At 32.4% G+C, this 23,811-nt stretch overlaps 1 protein-coding gene across 5 annotated transcripts in view; it reads right to left on the bottom strand.

The window, feature by feature from the left end:
• The window catches only part of LOC140439806 (sulfite oxidase, mitochondrial-like), a 107,869-nt gene that overhangs the window by 59,640 nt on the left and 24,418 nt on the right, over positions 1-23,811 (bottom strand). The window contains exons 1-3 of one of the 5 annotated variants that reach the window (XM_072529951.1): positions 16,042-16,167; positions 15,756-15,985; positions 4,557-4,635 (exon numbers count right to left, since the gene is read on the bottom strand). The exons of 1 other annotated variant lie outside the window; for it this stretch is intronic. In XM_072529951.1, the coding sequence (XP_072386052.1) occupies positions 4,557-4,635; positions 15,756-15,985; positions 16,042-16,070 (338 nt within the window). In that variant the 5' untranslated portion in view covers positions 16,071-16,167. Of the gene's footprint in view, positions 1-4,556; positions 4,636-4,770; positions 4,824-15,755; positions 15,986-16,041; positions 16,168-23,811 lie in introns of those variants that run through there. 3 more of the 5 variants (XM_072529952.1, XM_072529954.1, XM_072529953.1) reach the window with 3 other exon arrangements.

Genomic DNA, 23,811 nt, shown 5'->3' with positions numbered 1-23,811 from the left:
GGTATATAAATTTTGTGGTGGAAACATTCAGTTTACTGTGTTAATATCACCTAATTTATATATCTTACGCAACTTCCTCTCGACTACCTGTAGCTACTTTATAAAGAAGACTAATTATTTGGTTGCCATAATGTATTGCGCAGTGGTGGGTTGTTTAAACAATTATAATAAAAAAAGTAAATCTTTTTCGAAGTGTCGTTTTTTTTGTGTTTCCTAGAGACAAACAAATGCGTAAAGTATGGGTCTTCAAGTGTTTACAGCGAGACAAATTTAATGTAGAAACCGCGAGAATATGATCAAAACATTTTATAGTATAATTAATTATGAAATTGTCACTGAAGAGATCTTTTCCTTGCTAAAAATTCCTAGTGGTGATACAGAAATTAACCCTGAAGATTTAATTGACAGTCATCAAGATTTTATTAATTCGAATATAAAAGCCCGTTTCTGAGGGTGGTTTACTCAAACCAACACTGGAATTTGTAACTAAATGTAGTGAACTGGAACATATTTTTAGTAGTTATAATGGCAACAAATTAAAAATAACTAAAAATTATTTAAAAAACCTAATAGAAGCTGTAAAATATGTAAATGTTGCGAAGATGTAAAATTACTTTTTTATATGTAAAATGTATTTTAAAATACTAATTCTAAATAAAAATTTTAAAGATAATTATAATATCCGCAAGAGAAAAATCACGAAGATTGTAAAATAAATGTCTAAATGATATTCATAAAGTCTGAAGTATGAGCTGCTTTTCCTTATATTTCAAATTAATTACATTTTACCGGTCTTTTATATTTAATTTATGTTTTGTAGCAATATCTATTTTGTTTGTAACACACACAATCAAATCGAAGATTCATATATTTCTTTAATTAATTTTACAAATTACTAATTAATTTTCAAACCACGTTTTCACAGAAAGTAACTTGTTATGACTTCTTAGTGCAAGATATGGCATCGAGGTATACTTACCGTTAATTGTTTAAGTTTCGAAGTTATTCATTATAGTAATGGAACAACGTTGCCATATAATGCATCGTTAAAATAAGATCCATACAAGTCCCCTGGCTTTGTCTCGCTATGACGTCATGCGCAAAGTCGATTAAAAACGGCAAGTGAGCATACCTTGTTAGTTATAGTATCATGGATGTGACCGTCATGTTTTGTGACTGTACGTTGCCCATTACTACCTCCCGCAGTGTTACCTGGTCTATTGATTTTTTAGTAGATCTACTGATTTCAAGTTAAATTTACTAATTTACTGTAACACTAAAAACACTTGTATATCGATCTGCTAAAAAATATGTAATGATAAAATCATGTTCCAAAAGTGATTATTATGCCAGTGTCCAATTATAAATTAAAAAAAAATCTATTTATTATTGATATTATTCTCAATCTACTGAAGCAATAAAATATAGCCTGGCAACTTTTCTGGTGTCAGTTGGTGCCAATTTAGATTTCAGTCAATTCCATACGATTACGCGTCCCCTCTCTTTCCTTGTCTAAGAGGACCCTTAAGCTAGCAATATGATATAGCAACACATGAGCGGAATAGAATTTAACCTATGTAATATTTTTTCACCCATTTTTCACTAATTTATTACCACCCTAATAATTTTTCACCACCAAACCAACCTTAAGGGGAGCGATTCTGCTAGCTTAAGGTTCAAGCTAGCAGAATTCAAAAAAAAACTTTTTGTTGATGGCATATTTTTTCACCCATTTTTCACTAATTTATTACCACCCTAATAATTTTTCACCACCCTTAATTGGAGCTATTCTGCTGGCTTAAGATTCAAGCTAGCAGAATTCAAAACAAAAACAAAATTGTTTATGGCATATTTTTTTACCCATTTTCACTCATTTATTACCACCCTAATAATTTTTCATCACCAAACCACCCTTAATGGGAGCGATTCTGCTGGCTTAAGTTTCAAGCTAGCAGAATTCAGAAAAAAAACTTTTTGCCGATGGCATATTTTTGTACCCATTTTTCACTAATTTATTACCACCCTAATAATTTTTCACCTCTAAACCACCCTTAAGGGAAGCGATTTTGCTGGCTTACGGTTAAAACTAGTACAATTCCAAAAATAATATTTATGATATACCACAGTGCTCTGCTAGCTTTTTATGAATTGATTACCACACTAGTGATTATTCAGTCCTCAACTACTCTTTATGAGAAGTCAATAATTCTGTTGGGTTAATATTTAAGGTGATAAAAAAATCTATTTTTACAATTTTTCTGTACTCCTCTTGTAACTGAAAGTATAAATTGCTTGCCAGGTTTTTACTGAATTTTATCGACCCTCATAATTTTTGACCCTTAAGCCATAGTTAATGGGAAACATTCAACAAGCTACGCATTCACGCTAGCAAAATGCAAAATATTTTTGAAAATACAAAACTGCTCTGCTAGATTTTTACTATATTTTTACCAGCCTAGTCATTGTTTTCGTAACTACCCTAATTAAAAACATTCTGAAATGTTACTCTGTGCTAATTAATATTTATTTTTTAAATGTTTAAATATTGAAAATATGAAAATACTTTATTACAAAAATTATAAATTTGAACTGTTTTAAAAAATTGATTCTGATTATAGTTGTGAGTACATGGCTAAGAGAAATCGAATCGTGAGCCCCTTTTATGAATATAAAATAAATGAAATCAAGTTGAGTTTTAATAAATACAATGGAATTGCTATATTTCACAGAATAATTACCAGGTAAGAAATATTCAATTTGAAATAATTTTATTGTCTATTACATTAATTACCTAATTGTAAAGGAGGGTCAGTACACCTTACGCACCTATTGTTAAAAGATTAAAAGATTTGTATTTATTGGGTACATCCATAGACCTGAGTGAAGTGTACCGGCAATCAAGGAGTGAGGGCTGCAGTCTTAATCCGATTTTTTTATTTCAATCATGAGTAGAGTAAAGTGGAATAAAAAAAATCGCCATAAATTTTAAACTAACAAATATTGATTGATAGAGTACAGTAAAATTGTAAAAACAGATTTTTCATCACCTTCGAACTCGAAAAAACCTAGCAGAACACTGTGGTATTGTGGTATGTGGTAACGTTTCCAAATAAGATTGGTTTATTGGTGAAAAATTATCATGGTGTATCAAAGTTTAGTCTAAACTTAACACAATTTTTATTTCAGTTATAAGTAAAGGACAGTGAAACTGTAAAATAATATTTTCTCACCTTAAATTTTCAACAAACAGAATTATTGGCTTTCCATAAAAGGCACTTGAGGGGTGAATAATTACTAGAGTGGTAATAAATTCGTTAAAACCTAGCAGAACACTGTGGTATTTCAAAAATATATTTTTGTCTAATTTCGCTGGCTCAAATATTAAGCTCGCAGGAACGTTTCCAAATAAGATTGGTTTAGGGGTGCAAGATTATCAGGGTGGTTAAAGTTTAGTAAACATTTAAAAAACAGTTTTTTATTTCAGTTATAAGTAAAGGAGAGTGAATTTGAAAAAAAAAATTTCCCTTAAATTTTAATCTAGAATTATTGACTTTCCATAAGGGGTAGTTAACGGGTGAGAAATTACTAAGGTGGTAATAAATTCATAAAAACCTAGCAGAGCACTGTGGTATATCATAAATATTTTTTTTGGAATTCTTCTAGTTTTAACCGTAAGTCAGCAAAATCGCTCCCCTTAAGGGTGGTTTGGTAGTGAAAAATTATTAGAGTGGTAATAAATTAGTAAAAAATGGGTAAAAATACATGCCTTCGGCAAAAAGTTTTTTTTCTGAATTCTGCTAGCTTGAACCTTAAGCCAACAGAATCACTCCCCTTAAGGTTGGTTTGGTGGTGAAAAATTATTAGCGTGGTAATGAATTAATGAAAAATGGGTGAAAAAAAATGCCATACGTAAAAATCTTTTTTTCCGAATTCTGCTAGCTTGAACCTTAGCCAGCAGAATCGCTCCCCTTAAGGTTAGTTTGGTGGTAAAAAATTATTAGGGTGGTAATAAATTAGTGAAAAATTGGTGAAAAAACATGCGATAGACAAAAAGTCTTTTTTCCGAATTCTGCTAGCTTAAACCTTAAGCCAGCAGAATCGCTCCCCTTAAGGTTGGTTTGGTGGTGAAAAATTATTAGGGTGGTAATAAATTAGTGAAAAATGGGTAAAAAAATATTACGTAGGTTAAATTGGATTCCGCTCATTTCTCCCCGCTAGCCTAAGGGTCCTTTGTCTAAGGTTACAAGTATCAAGCAATTTTGTTACTTTTATTTAGTTTGGCGAAATATTTGAGTTGGTATTAGATATTTGACATACAACAAATTCAGTAATGCTTTCAAAATACACAATTCTTTCCCATCTGTCTGAAAAATACTTAGTTAAAACTTGTTAAGAAGAAGTAACAAACATTTAACGGTAACGCAATTTTCTTTATTTAAAAATTAAAATGTACCTACCTAATATTTACGAAACATATCGTTTAAAAAATTTAAACGTTCAAATCATAATCGTGTTTGAATCTTGTTAATATTCAATAAATAAATAAATTTGCGTACCTTGTTTTATGTTTAGCGACCTCTTCTATTGTATAATCCGGCAATCCCTTTTTATATTCCCCTGGAGCAACTTTGACACCTACAAGATAATATCACGTACAAACATATTAACTGGTAATAAACGTGTAAAGAAATATGTATTTCAGTAAAAGAAAGTTATTGTTATAGCGAAATTAGAAGTTAGTTATTATAATGACAAAAAGCAAAGACCAACCGTCACCTAAAAGTAATAACAAACCGGGCATGTTGATTGCAAACCCATTTACATTGAATTATATTTAAACTAGAAATATTTCAACTACAGAAAAAAGAACAACACACTGATTATTGTCATTAGCGGGTATTTACCAAATTGATTTAGGGTTTAGTGTATTTTCGAGACTATTTTAAAATATGTTAAATTTTTATAATATAAATTTGTATTATGACAAAGAAGTTCTGGAATAGAATGTTAATACAAAAGGTAAATAAAGTCAACTTCATCGATAAATCGCTGTCGACGATCAACATCGATTTAAAAAAACCCCAATTTACTTTGAAAAAATTAGCTTTCAATAAAATAAAATTGTTTAACCAAATAAAGTTTTAAGCACGTTATGCAAAATAATTTAAAATTTGCTTCTGCTAATAATTTGTTATTTTTTCTTTAATATACAAAAAAATGGAACAAAAGAGCAGTTTCCTTGACATATTTTTTATTGTGAAATATTTTTAAATTTAAATTTTGAACTGTAGATTTTGCAACAAAAGATCCCAACGAGTAGTAAAATTAATCATCTTCAATGAGTAATGGACAGTTACACAGTCTTAATTTACACTTAAAATTTGGACTTAAATGTAATTCTCATTAAATTTAATTGCAATTTTTTTTAAACGATTTCCAGAGTAAAAGTTAAAAAGTTAAACAATTATAAAATGTAATTTTCATTAAAGTCAATTGAGGCTTAATCCCATATAAACTTAATAATTAACGACATTTCACCAGAAAACAGTTTCAGAACCTCAAGTCAATTGTGGCTTTATCCCATATAAAATATTTAATTTAAACAAGAAAACGATCTTTCTCTCTCTCTTTCTCTCTTTCTCTCTCTCTCTCTCTCTCTCTCTTCTTATATCCCTCCTTGTGGAGTATTGGGCGCCTACGCGTTTCTTGGCTAAGAGTGTAAGATTGCTGGCTGGCCGGATCAGCGCATTTCTTGTTTATTCCCTAGATAAATTGTGTACTAGTTCTTTCATTCTCTTCTATTTCTTTCTCTGTTTTTAATTTTTCGTATTCTCTTGTTGTAGTTCTTTTCCAGCTGTTGTCTGATCTTCCTCTCTTTTTTTTTCTCTACGGTTGATATTCAAGTGCTTATTTGGTTATGTTGCTTTTATTTTTCCTTAAAGTATGGCCAATCCATTTCCATTTTTCTTTCTTGACTGTATTAGATATGTTAGTTTGCTTTGTTCTTTTCCATAGTTTTGTATTAGTTATTCTGTTAAGCCAGTAGATTTTCAGGACTTCTCTTAAAGATTTATTTACAAACGTTTGCAGTTTTTTAGTTGTTATTTCGTCCTGGTTCCATGTCTCTGCTCTGTGAAGTAGTATATTTTTGATTTAAACTATTAAATATTTTAATTTTTGTTGTTTCTGATATTTCGTTTGTTTGCCACATTTTATTTAAAGCGTTGAATGCATGTTGAGCCTTTATTATTCTCGTCTGTATATTGTTTTTACACGTCCCGTTCTTTCCATGACTGATCCTAAATATGTGAACTTGTTTACCTCTTTTACTTCCTTACCGTTTATCATTTTATTATTTGGGTAGATATTATTTTTTAAGAGTTTAGTTTTATCTGTGTTTATTTGGAGTCAAATAGTGTCCGAGTACTGTGTCAACTTGTCAATTTTTGTTGTCATATGACTACGGTGTTCAGTTAGTAGACAGATGTGATCCGCAAATTGAAGATCTTCTAGCTGTTTGAATAGGTTCCATCTGATGCATGTTCGATCATCAGTTACTTTTCTTATTACCAAATCTATCATAATAAGGAATAGAGTAGGGAATAGTACACAACTCTGTTTGACTCCACTTTCTATGGCTATTTCTTCTGCTGCTTTACCTGAGTGTTCGAGTTTGGATACGAAGGAGAAATATCCAAAGAGAGCTTAATAAAGTTTATGATTTTCAGTGGTATTCCATATAATCTTTTCCACATCATCGTGGATTTTCCACATCTTACCTACCCTATTTACACGGTCGAAGGCCTTTTCAAAGTCGATAAAACTCACATCAATATCTTTATTTCATTCTTTTGTTTGTTCCACAATAATTCTAAGGGGCACATAAGCCTGCTTGGCTATTTCTCAGTTCTTTATCTAGTTCTGGCTTTAATGTTTCCAATGTGGTTTTGGTTAACTCTTTAGATGCGGCGCTTAATAGAATTATTGCACGTCAATTATTGCATCTACTCAGGTCACCTTTTTTGGCTATTTTTATGATCAATCCCTCTTTTCACTCCTTTGATACTTTTTGTCGGTTCATATATTGTTCAAAAGTTTATGTAACATCTCTATTGATTGCTCAGTATCTGCTTTTATTAGGTCTATGAGTATATTGTTGATTGCTGCGGCTTTTTCGTTCTTTAAATGTTTTAGTATATTTCCAATTTCGTACCTTGTAATTTCTCCAATATTCACTTCTTCAGCTCTGGTGATTCTTCTTCATCTTCTATAACTTGTGTTATTTCATGTTTAGCATATATTTCCTCGAAGTATTTCTTCCATCTTTATATTATTTCTTTCTTATTTTTTATTCTGTTTCCTTGGTTATTCTTAACTTATTTATATTATCTATATTTTTTTGTGCTTTTTTGTTAGGTTTCATATGATTGTATATTGTGTTCATAGGTCGTTTTCTTGCACTGTTTTCTCTGATAAATTAAATATCTCATTTATATAGTTTCTTTTATCTTTTCTGGCTTGTTTTTCCTCTCTTCTTCCGATCCTCCTTTTTGTAGGATTTCTTCTTTGATTTTTCTTTTTTTCTATCAGTTATAGAGTATCCTTTTTTTATTGGCATATACTAGGTGTCAATCAGCCAGTTACAACATGACTAATACCTCAAACATAAAAATTTAATGACCATCAAGTCCATAAAATATCAATAACGAAGAGCTGAATAATATGCTTTAAGTACTAAAATTTCAATAAGATACAAGTTAAATATAGCTTATTTTCAACATCATCAGTGTGTCAAAACCTTACATAATATATTTCAAATACTTTTTTTGTATTATCTCCTTTTTATCTATATTTATATACAAACAAGATGATGAGGTTCTCAGAGTTCCACAGCAAACTCTTGAGCAGCTATCTACTTAATTCGACAGTTGCTTTGCTATAGACTGTTCAAGTTGCTCACCACATAGAGTATCCTTAATTATCCACTTTTTATTTTCTCTCTTTTTCAATCCGATTGTTTCATACGATGTATTAATAATTACGTCTTTAGAATGCTTTCATGTTTCCTCGACTATCTCTCTAGTTTATTGTGATATAGTTCGGTTAATTGGCAGTTTCTGCGAATATATTTCTTCTTGTTTTGGAGCCTCGATGTTGTATTTGTTCCTTTTGTTGATTTTTATTTCTGGTTAATTTCATTTTTATATTTATATTCAATTCATTTGTATTCAATTGTTATGTGCTCTATTTGATTCTTGTACCTCCCTTCTGGTGATTTCCATGTTTCCTTATGTATCCGTTTATGTTTAAAGATACTTCCACCTATTGAAAGTTCATTTTAAGCGTTCTTATTTCTGCAACATAAATTACTTTTCTTTTTAGGTGGCCAACATTTAGTGTCTCAGTACATCGTAGCTGCCGTATGACAGTTTTATAGAATTTGCATTTAAGTTTCATTGCAAGCTTTCTGTCACACAATGTACCTCTCCCCTCCTTTTATTTGACACATCCCGCTCTAACTCTTCTATTTGCATCTCGATATTTTTCTCCATTGTTCTGTAATACCGATCTTAGATATTTAAAATTGTTACTTTTCAGAAACTTTTCCCATTCAAAGTGATAATCTTATTTGTCGTAGTGTTGTATTTTTTAATGAACATTTTGGATGCTATGTCTTTTTCCAACTAAGCTTTAAACTCTTTTTTACAATAGCTTGTCTTCATTATTACAATTATCGTTTTAATTTCTTTTTATTAGTTTCTACCAACACGACATCATCAACATACATTAAGCATAAAAGAATGTTACTTTGGAATTTCTTTATTATCTGAATCATAACTAATGAAAACACATAAGTAAACTAGTTGTTACTTAATCTCTTATTATCTTCACATATTTATCATTAATTTATTTTTTATCCAATTCCCACCACATAATCATTTAATGTACTCTATCATATACTTCTTAGTTCTTGAGGTAAGAACCTAGAGGTACTGACCACCATCAAATCTCGAAAGTTACAGTTCTTCGGACATATTATGCGAAATGAAACCAGATATGCTCTCCTTCAAGTCATCCTGCAAGGAAAAATATTTGGAAAACGAGGTCCAGGAAGAAGAAGAACATCTTGGTTAAAGAACCTCAGAATCTGGTTCAATACAACATCTGTGCAGCTTTTCCGCGCTGCTGCAGATAAGATAAAGATTGCCATGATGGTCGCCAACATTCGTAACGGATGTTATTGATTGTTTTTTTTTGTCATCCATTTCTTAATTACTCTTTCCCATATTTTCATGATGTGACTAAATACTTTTACACGGATACCAAGATGCCGCCTCGCCATTCATCTGGCATTTGTCTCACTTCCATAATTCCATTAAACAAATCCTTTAGCCAAATTGTTTATAGATTTCCTAATACTGTCCACAGTTCTCTGAGTATATTATCTGGTCTAACTATTTTTATCTTTCTTTATTGTCTTAAGTAACTTCCTTGTTTTTTATTTCACCATTGATCACCTTACTTAAGAGAACCTAGCCAAAAAGTAGTTATAGACCATTAAAGGGTCAAGTCTGAGGAATGCTCTCTTACCATGGGCATCCTGGAGGACAATATCGTAGCCCTTTATTATTTGGTTTTTACATAAATAATCTAGCAATAATTGGTATAAAAAATTGAGATAATATCCGTCTTATAACTGTAAACTTCTGGATATTGCAAAGGATACTTTGAACAAGACTAAAATGTGGTTCACTAAATAGACTGAAAGTAAATCACGAGAAAATAAATTACATGTGTTTCAGAACTATAACAAAAAATATGAAAGCACAAGAGAATATTTTATAAACAGAAAACAACGTTTTCCGAACAAGTTTTTATTCTATAAAAAAAATATTGTTCTAAAGCTATTTTCTTGTGCCATTTTAATATAGTTTACTACTTTTACTGGGAATTAGCCACAATTAAAAACAATTAAACATCTTTCTTCTTCTTCAGGTTCCTTCTCCTATCGGAGGTTGGAAATCATCATCGCTATTTTAATTTTATTGGTCGCGCTTCTGAATAATTCTAATGAGCTGCAACCAAACCCCACTCTCAAATTTCTTAGCCAGGATATTTTGCGTCGTCCTGGGTTTCTCTTCCCTTGTATCTTCCCTTGCATAATTAATCTAAGTATTACGTACTTCTCGCCCCTCATTATATGACCCAGATATTGAATCTTTCTAATTTTAACAGTTTTTATGACTTCACATTCTTTCTTCATTCTTTGTAACACCTCTATATTAGTTACTTTTTCAGTCCACGCTATTATGTGGATTCTCCTGTAGCACCACATCTCAAAGGAGTTTAATTTTTTTATTTCAGAGTGTTTTATCTGTAGCAACATCTAAAATTATCTATGTACAAAACTTGTTGAAGCAAATTACTACTGCCAAAAATACTTAAATTTTAAGAAGAACACTTCTTATATGTACCTGCTACTACCAACAGCATGAATTTTTTACTTGCTAAAAAATGCAACCTGCTATTACACAACAGTGGATCATGATTTTAATCGAATATTAATATTTGGGCATGAACAGTTATTATACTGGTTACTGACGCATCAAAATTGTTTAGCCCGTGGAACTTTTAAAGTTGCACCTAAAATATTTCTCCTACAATTTTATACTATCCACGTTCAACTTGATGGCATTTAATTTCCTTGGCAGCAAGGCAGCAATCAGTGCTTTTCAAGCTGAATTTACTGAAATTGAAACAAAATATTTTTTCCAAGAATATTATTTAAATCAATCAGTGATCCGAAAGCTAGAGAAAATTGGTTTAAAACGTTAATTTAATTCTAACATAGAAAATTTTGCAGTATGCGTTCAGATGCTAACTTCCATATCATTATTACCAATAGTAGAAATAACTAACGCCTATTTAACAGTAGCAGGAAGTTTTACTGAATTTGGTGACAAAACTAAAGAGTTTTTGCAATACTTTAAAAATACATATATGAGGGGTCTTAAATTGAGAAATGGCCGTAGGCGAGATCCAACATTTTCTCCAATCATATGGAATCATCGTCAACATGTATCAGCTGGTTGAACCAGAACTAGTCCACAGCATAGAAGGCTTCCACAATTCACCTTAATATTTATTTCAATGAGCCCATCCTACAAGGTGGATATTTTTTTATGGACTGTTGAAGTAACTTTACAACACATATTATTTGAAGGGTACAGGGGAAAAACGGGCTAAGTCAATTTTTGGCGAATTTGAGATATTGACGTTATCCTATAGAAAACACGTTATATTTTGTCGTAAACATACCGCTGAGGACAAAAACACGATACGTCAGGAAATATGTAATAGGAAAAATATCCTGTACAGGAGAATAACGTGATAAGTCCATGCGGTACCGGGCAAAAACGAGCTAAGTCGTGTTTCTCACTTCTATTTGTTACCGTGCCACGTGTCGCTATTGTGATGGTTTTCTGTAGTTTTGTCAGTATTATTCATGTTTTTCGTTAGTAAGCATTATTAGAAACATTGTTCGTGCCACGTGTCGCTGTTGTGATAGTTTTCTTCAGTTTTGTCAGTATTATTACAGTTGTTCGTTAGTAAACATTGTTAGAAACATTGTTCTAGCATGGAAAGTGACTTAGGTGATTGCGAGGATACGCCGATGGTGTTTTCTACAAAAAGAGGCCCAAAGATGGAAGATTAACAGATGTGAATAAAAAATTAGGCTACAAAGTCATGAAATTGGCAGGGAATGTGACTGCAAACGTTTACAGTGCTCTAAAAAGATTCCAGCGGAGGGTAAGCAAAACATTATAAGAAGTTTCAATCTTTTGGAGTCTACCGATAAACAAAATCCTATTTATGTGGACTCATTAGTATTGTTCCAGTTAAGAATAGACGTCTTCGGCTGGACGAAGAAAATGCTCGTTTAAGAGATGTTGTAGCTCTTTATAAGATTAGATATTTACATGAAAACAAACTTAATGAAGTAGCAGTTTGTCGATATGAGTTTGTAGCTTTACACGGCATGACAAAACGTAGAATTGAGTATTTACTCACATCTTTAATAAATACCGGCATGCCTCCAATCGACAAAAGAGGTAAACACTTAAATAGACCCTTAAAACTGTGTGATGATACTCGTAATAAAATTAAAGAGCATATATCATCATTTAAAAGCAGAGGTAGTCATTACACTACCAATGACTCTCAGAAGAAATATTTACCCGAAGAACTCAATGTTAAGAAAATGTGGAAAATGTTTAAAAAATGCATTCCGGCAGCAAAGTATCATACGAAATTTACAGAACCATTTTCACCACAGATTTTAACATAGCTTTTGGTTACCCACGCACAGACACGTGCAGCATATGTGATAAATACCTAGCTAAAATGAAATGTCTCAAGTAAGAAAAACAACCAGGTAATGAAAAACCTGTACACGTGTTTCTAATTGAAAACCAAAAAATTGATCAAAGTAAGGAAGACATCTTCTTCTTCAAGTGCCCTGTCCGTTGCGAACGTTGGCTATTAACATGGCAATTCTGATCTTGTTTGCGGCGTTTCTGAATAGTTCGACCGATGTGAGCCCGAACCACTTCCTCAGATTTTGGAGCCAGTGTCTTCTCCTGCCTGGCCCTCGCTTACTGTCTATTTTTCCCTGGACAATCAATTGCAGCAGACGGTACTTATCGTGTCTCAATATGTGGCCTAGATATTCAAGCTTTCTTTGTTTAATTGTATTCACGATTTCTTTCTTCTTTCCGATTATTTGGAATACCTCTATGTTGGTGACATGTTCGGTCCAGGATATACGAAGAATGCGTCAGTACACCCACATTTCGAATGCTTCTAGTTTTCTCGTGAGCGTCTCCGTCAGCGTCCAGGCCTCCACACCATACAGTAAGATCGGAAAAATGTAGCATTTAACTAGACGTAGTTTTAGGGGAAGAGACAAATCCCTGCTTATGAGGAGCTTTTTCATATTGCTAAATGCTGCTCTAGCTCGTTCTATTCTCGCCTTAATTTCTGTGGCCTGTTCCCATTTTGCATTTACGTTAGTACCAAGGTACACATAAGATTCTACATGGTCAATTAGTATGTTACTTATCCGTAACTGTCGAGCAGGCTGTTGCTTCCTGCTTATCAGCATCCACTTTGTCTTCTTGAAGTTGAGGCTCAGGCCGTATTCCTCACTAACTGAATAAACTCTTTCCATTACCTGCTGTAATTCGTCTATGGTACTGGCAAGGATCACCGTGTCGTCGGCATATCTTATATTGTTCGTTAACTCGCCGTTTATTTTTATGCCCTCATTTGCATTTTCCATACATTTGTTAAATATTTCTTCGGAATAAATATTGAATAGGAGTGGGGATAATATACACACCTGATGGACACCTCTTTTGATCTGCACACTTTCAGTGAGTTCGTTGCCAATTTTTGCTCTTGCTGTTTGACCCCAGTATAGGTTTGCCACAATTCGAATGTCCTTGTCGTCAATACCTGTCTTTCGCAGAATATCTATCAATTGTTCATGATTGACATTGTCAAATGCTTTTCTAAAATCTACAAAGCACAAATACACGTCCTTATCATCGTCTCTACACCGCTGTATAACCACCTGGAGAGCGAAAATTGCTTCTCTAGTTTCAAGTGCTTTCCGAAAGCCAAACTGAGATCTATCAATATTTGACTCACATTTATCATATATTCTTCTATAAGAAAGACATAACAACTAAAATTAAACAACTGACCACATTACATGATCTTCATTTACGTAAAGTAAAATCATTTTATTCAATTAAAAAGCAATCAAAGCTTTTAAGTCGTAAATCCAACGTAAAAGAGTCAATCTGTATAGACTTTGGTAAACATTTTCCAATTCCCTAAATTCCTACTAATGATGTATACTACAAGAGGCAGCTGTCCATTTATATGTTCAACGTACATGTTCTCTCTGACTCAAGAAGTATCTTTTATGTATACCCAGAAACTATTACTAAAAAAGGTAGTAATGCTGTTGCTTCTCTACTGAATCATTTCGTATATAACTATTGTGATTCAAACATAAGAGAACTGGAATTATTTTGTAACTCCTGCGGTGGGCAAAACAAGAATTACACCATTTTCCGCTATTTGCATAATCTTGTTCACCATCAAAAAAGGTTTGATTCTATTAGAGTAACTTTTTCTATTAGAGGTCATTCTTATATGGAGAATGATAAGAATATGGGAATCATTAATCAGAAAGCCAGAATTGAAACAGTGAAGGAATTATGTGATCTCGTTCAATATTCCAGGCACAAACCTTCACTCTTTATAGTGGAACATATTTCAGAAGACAATCAACATATTTTTCGAAAGTGGACCGAATATGTAAATAAACTTTACAAGAAAAAAGCTAACTTTCCAATTCAATCAATAAGACAATTAAAAGTTTCAAAAGAACATCCTAGGTTAATCGAGTATAAAGACACATATAATGGGGCATGGAACTCAGCAGTTGTAATCGATAGAAAACCTACCTTTATAAAAAATTTGGAGAGTAACAATCAATTTCTTCTTCCTGAAATGTCTTACTCAGGTAAAGTTGTATTCATAGACTGTTATGTAGTTTCGCTATTATTTTTTTTTCTTCTTGCAAAGTTTGAAAAAGTTCTGTGGAAAAGAAGCTCAGGATTATTTTACCTCACTGGTGCATAATTAATTAAGAATATGGGGGACATTTTTTATTTTGTTCGATGAAAAAACCTTTTAAAATAATCGAAACAATCTTGTTATTTTCTTATAATAATGGATATATTAATTTTTTAGTTTAACTATTTTTGTAGATGTAAAATTGTTTGTACAATAAAAATATACTTAAAAAAACCAAAATTGTTACACATTCAGGGAAAAAACAGGCTAAGTCAGAACCAACTTTGAATAACTTCTTGATTTTTCTATCTTAAAATCATAAAATGTGACATCCTGTTTTTCCCCTGTACCCTTCATTTGCAATATGTGTTGTATAAGTGGACAAAGAATGCGCAACGTTTGAAATATAATATAAGATTATGATGATCAACAAATATTGACATTTCTAAGAAACATAGCACACATTATGTTTTAATTTTTACATTAAATAAATATGCATACTTATTTTTAAAATTGTATACTTTATCGATGTTAGAAATTTAAATTGTATTATTTATTATAAAAAATGCTTTAGGTACTGTTGTAGTGGTTTTTATTTATTTCCTTATCATTCAGACTTAGTTTTACTACTTTAAAGTGATAATTTAAAACTAAAAAAAATATTCTTAATTTTCATAGTAAAAATATATTCAAAAATATGTTTTTAAACAGTGGACTTGAAAAAAGTAGCACTATTTTGAATTTGGGAAAGTTTATAAAGTATGCAAAATGCATTTTTGTCTACATTCAGTCATGCTAAATTTGCTAAAAAAAAATAAATGCTGGCGTTACGAATTATACCGTTACGAATAGTTGTAGTTACGAACCGTCGATGTTACGAAGTGCTGCCGCGTCGTTGCGAATTGACGGCGCGCGTTACGTACTATCCGTTACTGTTTGTGGACTTACGAACTCAGTTGTTATTTACCACTTTGCTTAGCCTCTTCCAAGGTTCCATTGTTTTTTATTTTTAAGGACAGGTTTTAGGATTATTTCTGGGTACTGTATTAAAATTGGCCCATATAATGATAAAGTTAAAGTTAATAATTAATTTAAAAACTTACTTTTGAGTAAATATACGAATAGGGAACCAGAAAGTGCTGCTCCTAAAATCACCTTATATATGCTTTTCGAATCCCTGCTATAGTCGAACTTATGGGAATAATATCTTTTGTTAGATGTAGAAATTGGTAGAAATTTGAGAAAAACATTTTTTTTATATTTCTTTAAATGTTTCCTATTAAGCAACTGGCTAGGATTATTTCTCGGGAAAAGTTTCACGTGCCTTGCAAATCTGAAATATAGAATAATAATGAAATATAATATATTAAGTATCTTTTACAAACTTACCTTTTAACGAATAATTTTAAAAAATGCATCAAAATACATTAAATATCAAAATTAAATAGAATTATTACAAAAATACGGACTTTGACATTATAAAACTTAATGTCAAAGTGCGTTATAGTATAATTGACATCATATGATTGGTTTTATCCACCAACGTCAAAATGAAATAAGACGTCGGATAAGAGACAGTTGCATTGGCTATATATGACTGTACAGACCTATGATTACGTATGTCACACTAATGTAATAGTCTAAATGCCGAAAAAAGACCACCAAAGAGAAGCCGAATAAGCTTCAACGACAACCATGCTTAACCATAACAGGAGCGATGTCGACTACCCCAACTGCCTCCATAGAGGTCATGCTTGACCTCTCTCTATTACATATATGGATTTAGATGGACGGAGAAGGTAGGAGCATACAGAAGACGGATAAGATGCCAGGAAGCAGGACAAAAGGATATCGGAATCAAATCTATAGAGATAATTAAAAATAAACCAGAGTTGTAAATGATACCAGATGCAATGCAACCTAAATATAATTTCGAAATGCCGTTTACCGTCCACTTTCCAGAAAGGAACGAACGGGAGTCGACTAAAACGAATCTCATAGTCGCATATCAATGCTGGTACACAGACGGCTCTAAAACCGATAAATGAGTTGGAGCTGAGGTATACGGAGGGAACTCAGGGGTAAGCCTTAGTGAAAACCTAGGTAATCACTCTTCTATTTTCTAAGTGGAAATTTATGCTATAGAGATATGCCTGCTGGAACTAATCATGAGGAACTGCAGAAACAAATCTATAAAAAATATTTCTGATAGCCAGGCGACATTAAAAGCACTGGAATCAAATCGGATTAACTCTAAGTTAGTTTGGAACCGTGTTCAGAATCTGATTCAGATCGCAAAAAGTAACATAACCTGTCGTTGGCATAGTAAGACGCACAGCCAAAAGAACTATATCGAACTGGGCGGAACGGATGAAACGTAACTACTTGTATGAACAAATTTTTATCAAACATTTAAAGGCTTTTATACATGGATCTTCGAAGAAGAGATACAAAGATCTACTATATATGAAAAAGAGTGATTTGCGTATTATCGTAGGTCTCCTAACAGGACACTGTCGCCTCAAGGGGCACATAAACAAAATCGGACTGACAGAAACTACGAATTAGATTCTGTCAAGCTGATGATGAGACCGCGGAACACGTTCTGTGCATGGCGGAACTTCCCATGGTTGGATAGGATAAGGATAGGATAATACATTTGAGCAATATCAACTAGATCCCTACGACTTCGTATAAGTGATACGTAAGGCCAAAATAGAATGTTAAAAATGCTGGACTTAAGGAACAAATTTAACCTAGAGATGTGCCACAATAAACCTTTTAGGTCGAGTGGAGGTATGGTGACGCACCCACTTAAATTGAACCTTAAGCCTAAAGCAACATTAAATTTTTGTCGTGTTAGCAGTTTGTTACAAAAATTTTACTGGTGATTGGTTAAATAGATGAGAAAAGAAATTTATGCATCGAGCATTGTAGTATAATTAATTTCAATTAGTTGAAAAACTTATTTTTGGGATTAATAAAATGAGAACAGTTTAGGTAAAGTACATTTAAGAGTCTGAAGCACACAAGTATAAAGAACTATAAGCGGATACCAATTGTGGTAATAAAAAGTAAAAACAGCACTAAAAATTTCATCGGCATAGAAATGCAGTTAGAGAAATTAAAAAAAGAACAAAAAGTTGTAGAGAAATTAAAGAAAGAACAAAAAGTTGTAGACATTTTAAAAGGCAAAAATGTCATAATTTCGGCCAAGATTATAGGTAAATTATCCCAATAAGATAGAATAGATTTCATTGTCTTTCTACAGCCTATTATCTATTCATATTATCAATCTAAGCGTCTCCCATTAGTCTCAATTTATCCCAGTCTTCCGTTTGAATACCTTCTAGAGAATTTAAGGCATTACCACAACTCTAAACCAATCGCTCTAGACCAAACTTTTGTAACGTCTGTAACAAATATTTACTGTTTTATATTGGCAAATACCTATTGGTAATCGATAAAGCAAATAACGACATTCTTTTTATATTGAGAGCTTTTCTGTACTAGTTATTACATGCAAAAAAGTGTTTCTTGTCTTCCCAAGCCGAGTTTTAAAGTAAAATGCAGTATTTCCCGTCCTCTCTTAACACTTATGATAAATATCTTGTGAATTGCCTTTAGCTGTGCCGGCGCCTTCTTCGCAGTGACTGGAATTGTGCTTATTTGGAATTACAAGGAAATTTAATTTCACTAATCTAATGTTATTTAAATATAAATAGTGATATAGTAGTGATCAATATAGTTTCCTTCTTCTTCTTCTTCTTTATGCAGACATTACTCTACCTGTTTTTCAATGTCTTCCTATTGGGAACCGTGTCTTGCCGTCTTTACTACTCTACTTGTTGTCATTTGGCTTATATCATCATTCCATTCTACTCTTCTATTTCTTACCCAGTTCTTAATGTTCTCCACCTGACGTCTACGTAATTTATCTATAGTTCTAGCTCTGTTTCATAGTGTCTTACCATCAATTTTTCTAAGGGTTTTTAACTCTGCTGTCTAACATCCTTTTTGCTACGTTGTATCAGGTTGTGTTTCTGGCGCATATGTCATTATTGATCTGATGACTGTTTTGTAAATTCTGCCTTTCATTTCTTTCCCGATATTTTTATTTCTCCATATTGTTTTATTCAGGAAATCTGTGGCTCTGTTTGCTTTATTCACTTGACCTTCTACTTGAGATTCGAGTTTTCCGTGGCTAGATAATATGATGCCTACATATTTAAACTTCATCACTTGTTCTATTATCTGACCTTCCAGCTCCAATTTACATCTAAATAAATTTGATGTTATAATCATGCATTTTGCCTTTTTTAGGGAAATTGACATAATTTTCTGGCGGTTATATTAAATTGATGCAACATACGTTGTACATCATCTTCACTTCGAGAGAATAGTATTGCGTCGTCTGCATAGCAGATTATTTTAAGTTGTTTTTCTCACATTTGGTATCATTTTTTAGTTCTTACTTTTTTATTATTTCATCCACAATCAAGTTAAACAATACAGGACTCAGGGAATCTCCCTGTCTTATCCCATTGCCAACTTCAATGGATTCAGTAGTTCTTCTGCTTTTACTTTTTTATGTAGTTTTGGTAGATATTTTTGATCGTTTTGATTTTTCCTTGAGGTCTCTCTCTCTCTCTCTCTCTCTTGCATAAAATAAGTGGATAACGTCCTTTAATTTGACCTGGTCAAATGTCATATTAAGGTCCATAAAACAAATATATATGCCAGTTTGTTGTATTCTAATGATTTCTCTTGCACTTGACTCATTATAAATATAGCGTCCTAAATATAGCATACCTAAAACCTTGTTGTTCTTCTGCTAGTGTTCAATATAGTTTTAAACGAAGTATTTAACTTCTGTTTCCCAAAAATATAAGGTGATTCAATATAAATATTCTGCACTACTACTTGTTGGCATGGTGGGAAGTGCGGTGCAGTGTGAAGTCGTAAATAAGAACCACAGAAATGTGATAATTAAAGCAGATGAATGTATCAAAATTTATATCGGGGAAACTTCAGGATAAACAAGAATATGTTGAAAACGATCTAATACAAGATGAGTATGATTTAAAAATAACTATAGGCGACTTCAACGCCAAAATCGGTAAAGAAGACATATAATAGGTGGAAAGAGAGAAAATATTGACAGTAACATTAACTGCAGAAGGTTAATAGAATTTGTCCTGGGACATAGTATGCGTATAATGGGTACATATTTTGATCACAAAGAAATTCACAAAGGTATTTGGGTGTCCCGAATGGAAAAGCAATTAATAAAATTGACACATCCTAACAGAAGCCAAACACATGAAGGATAGCCGCAGTTACACGGGGTATATGTAAATTCGGGTGATATTTTAGTAAGAATAAAAATGGAACAAATGATTCCTTTATACCATAGACCAAAAAGCAAGCAAAAGGGATACTGGTAGATAACTACAAAAAAATATTCAGAAATGAATTTAGAAAACAAATAGAAGAAGGTCTCCCAACCCAAAGATCAACGGAAGATAGAGAAGACAGATAGATGCCAATAAATTATCTAATACTGAATGCGGCCCAGTAGGTAGTAGACATACAAAAAAGACACTAGGACTGGTTTGAAGGAATTGGAAGCGTGAAATAGGATTAGAAAAAATCACATAAAAATTAATAGTATTGACAGCAAAAAGTTATATGACCATGAAAGAAGAGAAACAAAAAATATCTGCAGACAAAAAATATCATTTCTGGAACGAAAACTGACCAATATTGAGGAACATTTTGTAAATAAATGTAGTAGAAACTTCTGTCAAGAGGTTAAAAATAAAAGAAGTCAGTATAAAGTTAACAAAAACTATGTCAAAGATGAAGAAGGAACAATAGATTAATAATTAAGATGATAGCTAGAAACGTAGTGATATTTTGAGTGTAATAAATGTGGAAGAGCACAACCAAAACACCAAAATTAATCAGATTATGAAAAAAAAAAAACAAACACACAGTGCGACAAAGGGCAAATAACAACAAATGAAGAAATTTTTGATAACATATAAAACTTAAAGGCGCCTTGCGAAAATCCTAAACTAAAAGAAGGTGAAGAAAGGCTAAGAGAATAAATAGCAAATTTAATATGAGTGCGAGCTAAAAAAAAAATTCCGAAACAGTGAAAAGAAGCTATTCTATGCCCAATTTATAAAAACAGCGATATTACAGAATGCAGGTATTATACAGGTATAGCTATGTAGGACATTGCAGACACTAGTAATAACTTCTTATTCAGGTTCCTTCTCCTATCGGAGGTTGGAAATCATCATCGCTATCTTAATTTTATTGGCCGCGCTTCTGAATAATTCTAATGAGCTGCAACCGAACCACTCTCTCAAATTTCTTAGCCAGGATATTTTGTGTCGTCCTGGGTTTCTCTTCCCTTGTATTTTCCCTTGCATAATTAATCTAAGTAATACGTACTTCTCGCCCCTCATTATATGACCCAGATATTGAATCTTTCTAATTTTAACAGTTTTTATGACTTCACATTCTTTCTTCATTCTTTGTAACACCTCTATATTAGTTACTTTTTCAGTCCACGATATTCTGTGGATTCTCCTGTAGCACCATATCTCAAAGGAGTTTAATTTTTTGATTTCAGTCTATTTTATTGTCCACGCTTCCATGCCGTATAGTAAAGTAGAAAAAACGTAACAACGTAGCATTCTTGTGCGGATCTCTAGATTAAGGTTACGGTTGCAAAGTAAGTTCTTTAATTTTATGAACGCGTTTCTTGCCATTTCTATTCTAGATCTGATTTCTTTTGTTTGATCTCCATCTCCGGTTAGCCACGTTCCTAAATATTTATATGTTGTTACTCTTTCGATCGTTGTATTATTGATGATCAGGTTATCTACATTTTGTGGTTTTTTTGAGAATATCATTGATTTCGATTTCTTGAGATTCATTTGCAGTCTGTACCGTTCACATGCATTGTATACATGTTGTATTATGTACTGTAGATCTTCCATGTCAGTTGCAAATAGTAATAGCAGATATAACTAAACATGCAGCTGAGAGCTGCTTAGGAAAGTACCAGGTAGGTCAGATTTAATCTTTACAACGAAATAGACCTTGGCTAGCTCATACTAATGCAATATGTCACTAAATATGCTCTTTATCGATTTTGAGCAGCAGGCTTATAACGCAGAATCAGATCAAGGTTTATAGATGTATCTATTGGAATATTTTAGGTTTTTAATCAATAGGGATTTGAAACAGGGAGGTCTACTCCTATCCAAAATATTTTTAGATCTCATCTTGAAAAAAATTTTAAAAGTAGATAAAACTCACAAAAAGGGCTCAATGTACCATCAAAGAAACGTCTTTAAAACGAAAGTAAAAAGTGCCAAATAATACAAATCTGAGATAAATGATGAAAAAACAAAATTTATGGAAATGGGAGGTAATGAGCAGGGTATTAACCAGACTTTTATAATAAATACACAAGCAAAGGAGTAAAGAACTAATATTATTAATTATTTTAACTATAAATCATGAAACGAATAGTTAAAAGTAATCAAAGTATAGAAAGTTTAGCCAGATTATTAAAATCAAAAAAATATCGAGAAAGGCAAAAGTACGCATATATACCATAGCAATTTGAACGACGCGATGGTTGTGTATGCAAGTGAAACGTGGATTCTTAATAGAAATGCTGAAATGAGATTAAAGAGATATGCACGTAAAAAAAATTTTAGAGGGAAAGAATTTTTAGAGGAAAAATAGAAAGTAGTACTTGTACTAGTTTATGCTGATTATATTGATATATCATTAAGGTTAAAGAAACGGAAAACGTAGCTCTTATTTTCCGGCATAATTTAAATGATCAGAAGATGCGAAATAAAAATAAAAATTTGAATATTTAGATACTCTCAGGGAGTAAAATTAAAATTTTCTTCTTCTTAGGGTGCCTGTCCGTTCCGAACGTTGGCGATCATTCGGGCTATTATGACTTTGTTGGTTGCTATACGCGGTGTTGAGGTCTTTCTATACCATGCTCTCAGATTATTAAGTCAGGATATTCTTCTTCGTCCTGGGGCCCTTTTCCCTTCAATGTTACCTTGCAAAATGCATTGGAGTATAACATATCTGCCTTGATTTCTCATTATATGTACCAAGTACTGCAGCTTACGGCCCTTCACGATGTTGACCAAATCCTCGGTTGTGCTCATCCTCCGTAGTACTTCTTCATTGGTGACTTTGTCTGTCCGCGGTATCTTCAGGATACTTCTGTATAACCATAGCTCAAAAACCTGAAGTTTTGATAGAGTTTCCTCCTTCAATGTCCACGTTTCTACTCCGTACAGAAGCACTGAGTACACGTAACATTTAAGGAGCCTTATTTTTATTTCTAGGGTGAGGTCATGGCTCTGGAACACAGAGCTCATAGTCAAGAATGCACTTTTTGCCTTTCCGATGCGACGTTTAATATCTTGGGTATTGTCCCACGACTCATTAGTTATAGTTTCCAAGTAGTTGTACTGTGAGACACGTTTAATTCTCATTTGGTTCACATACAGATTTGCTCCAGTTATGTTTTCCTTGCTTAGCTTGGGTTTACTGCTGTTTATATCGAGTCCATATGTTCTACTTGTTTCCGTTATTTTTTTCATAAGTTTCTATGGTATTGGAAAACACTATTGTATCATCTGCATACCACAGGTTATTGAGCTTGACTTGATTTATTGAGATGCCCTTATCAATATCTTTTAGAGCCTCTTCAAAAATGTGCTTCGAGTACAGATTGAATATCAGTGGTGAAATTATGCACCCTTGTCTCACTCCCCTTAAGATTTTGACCTGATCTGTATAGTCTCCATCTATTCGGAGCACCGCTGATTGATTTCAGTATAGGTTAGACCGCAGGCATGGAAGATTAATTAATAATATAAACGATGATGATACAGTTCTAATCGCTAGCAACTTGGAAGACTTACAAAACTTGTTAAAAAAAAAAACAAATAGAGCCGGCAATCAATAAGAATTAAAAAAATTAAATATATTGTTGTTAAAATCGTTAGTAATAATAATATTCTACTATTATTAAAATAATAATATATTTATATATATATATATATATATATATATATATATATATAAATATATATATAT

This window comes from Diabrotica undecimpunctata, chromosome 4 (assembly GCF_040954645.1).
Source record: "Diabrotica undecimpunctata isolate CICGRU chromosome 4, icDiaUnde3, whole genome shotgun sequence".
In the NCBI taxonomy this organism is placed as follows: domain Eukaryota; kingdom Metazoa; phylum Arthropoda; class Insecta; order Coleoptera; family Chrysomelidae; genus Diabrotica; species Diabrotica undecimpunctata.
The sequence above is the reverse complement of the archived record's forward strand: the minus strand, read 5'-3'. Positions and strand labels throughout refer to the sequence as shown.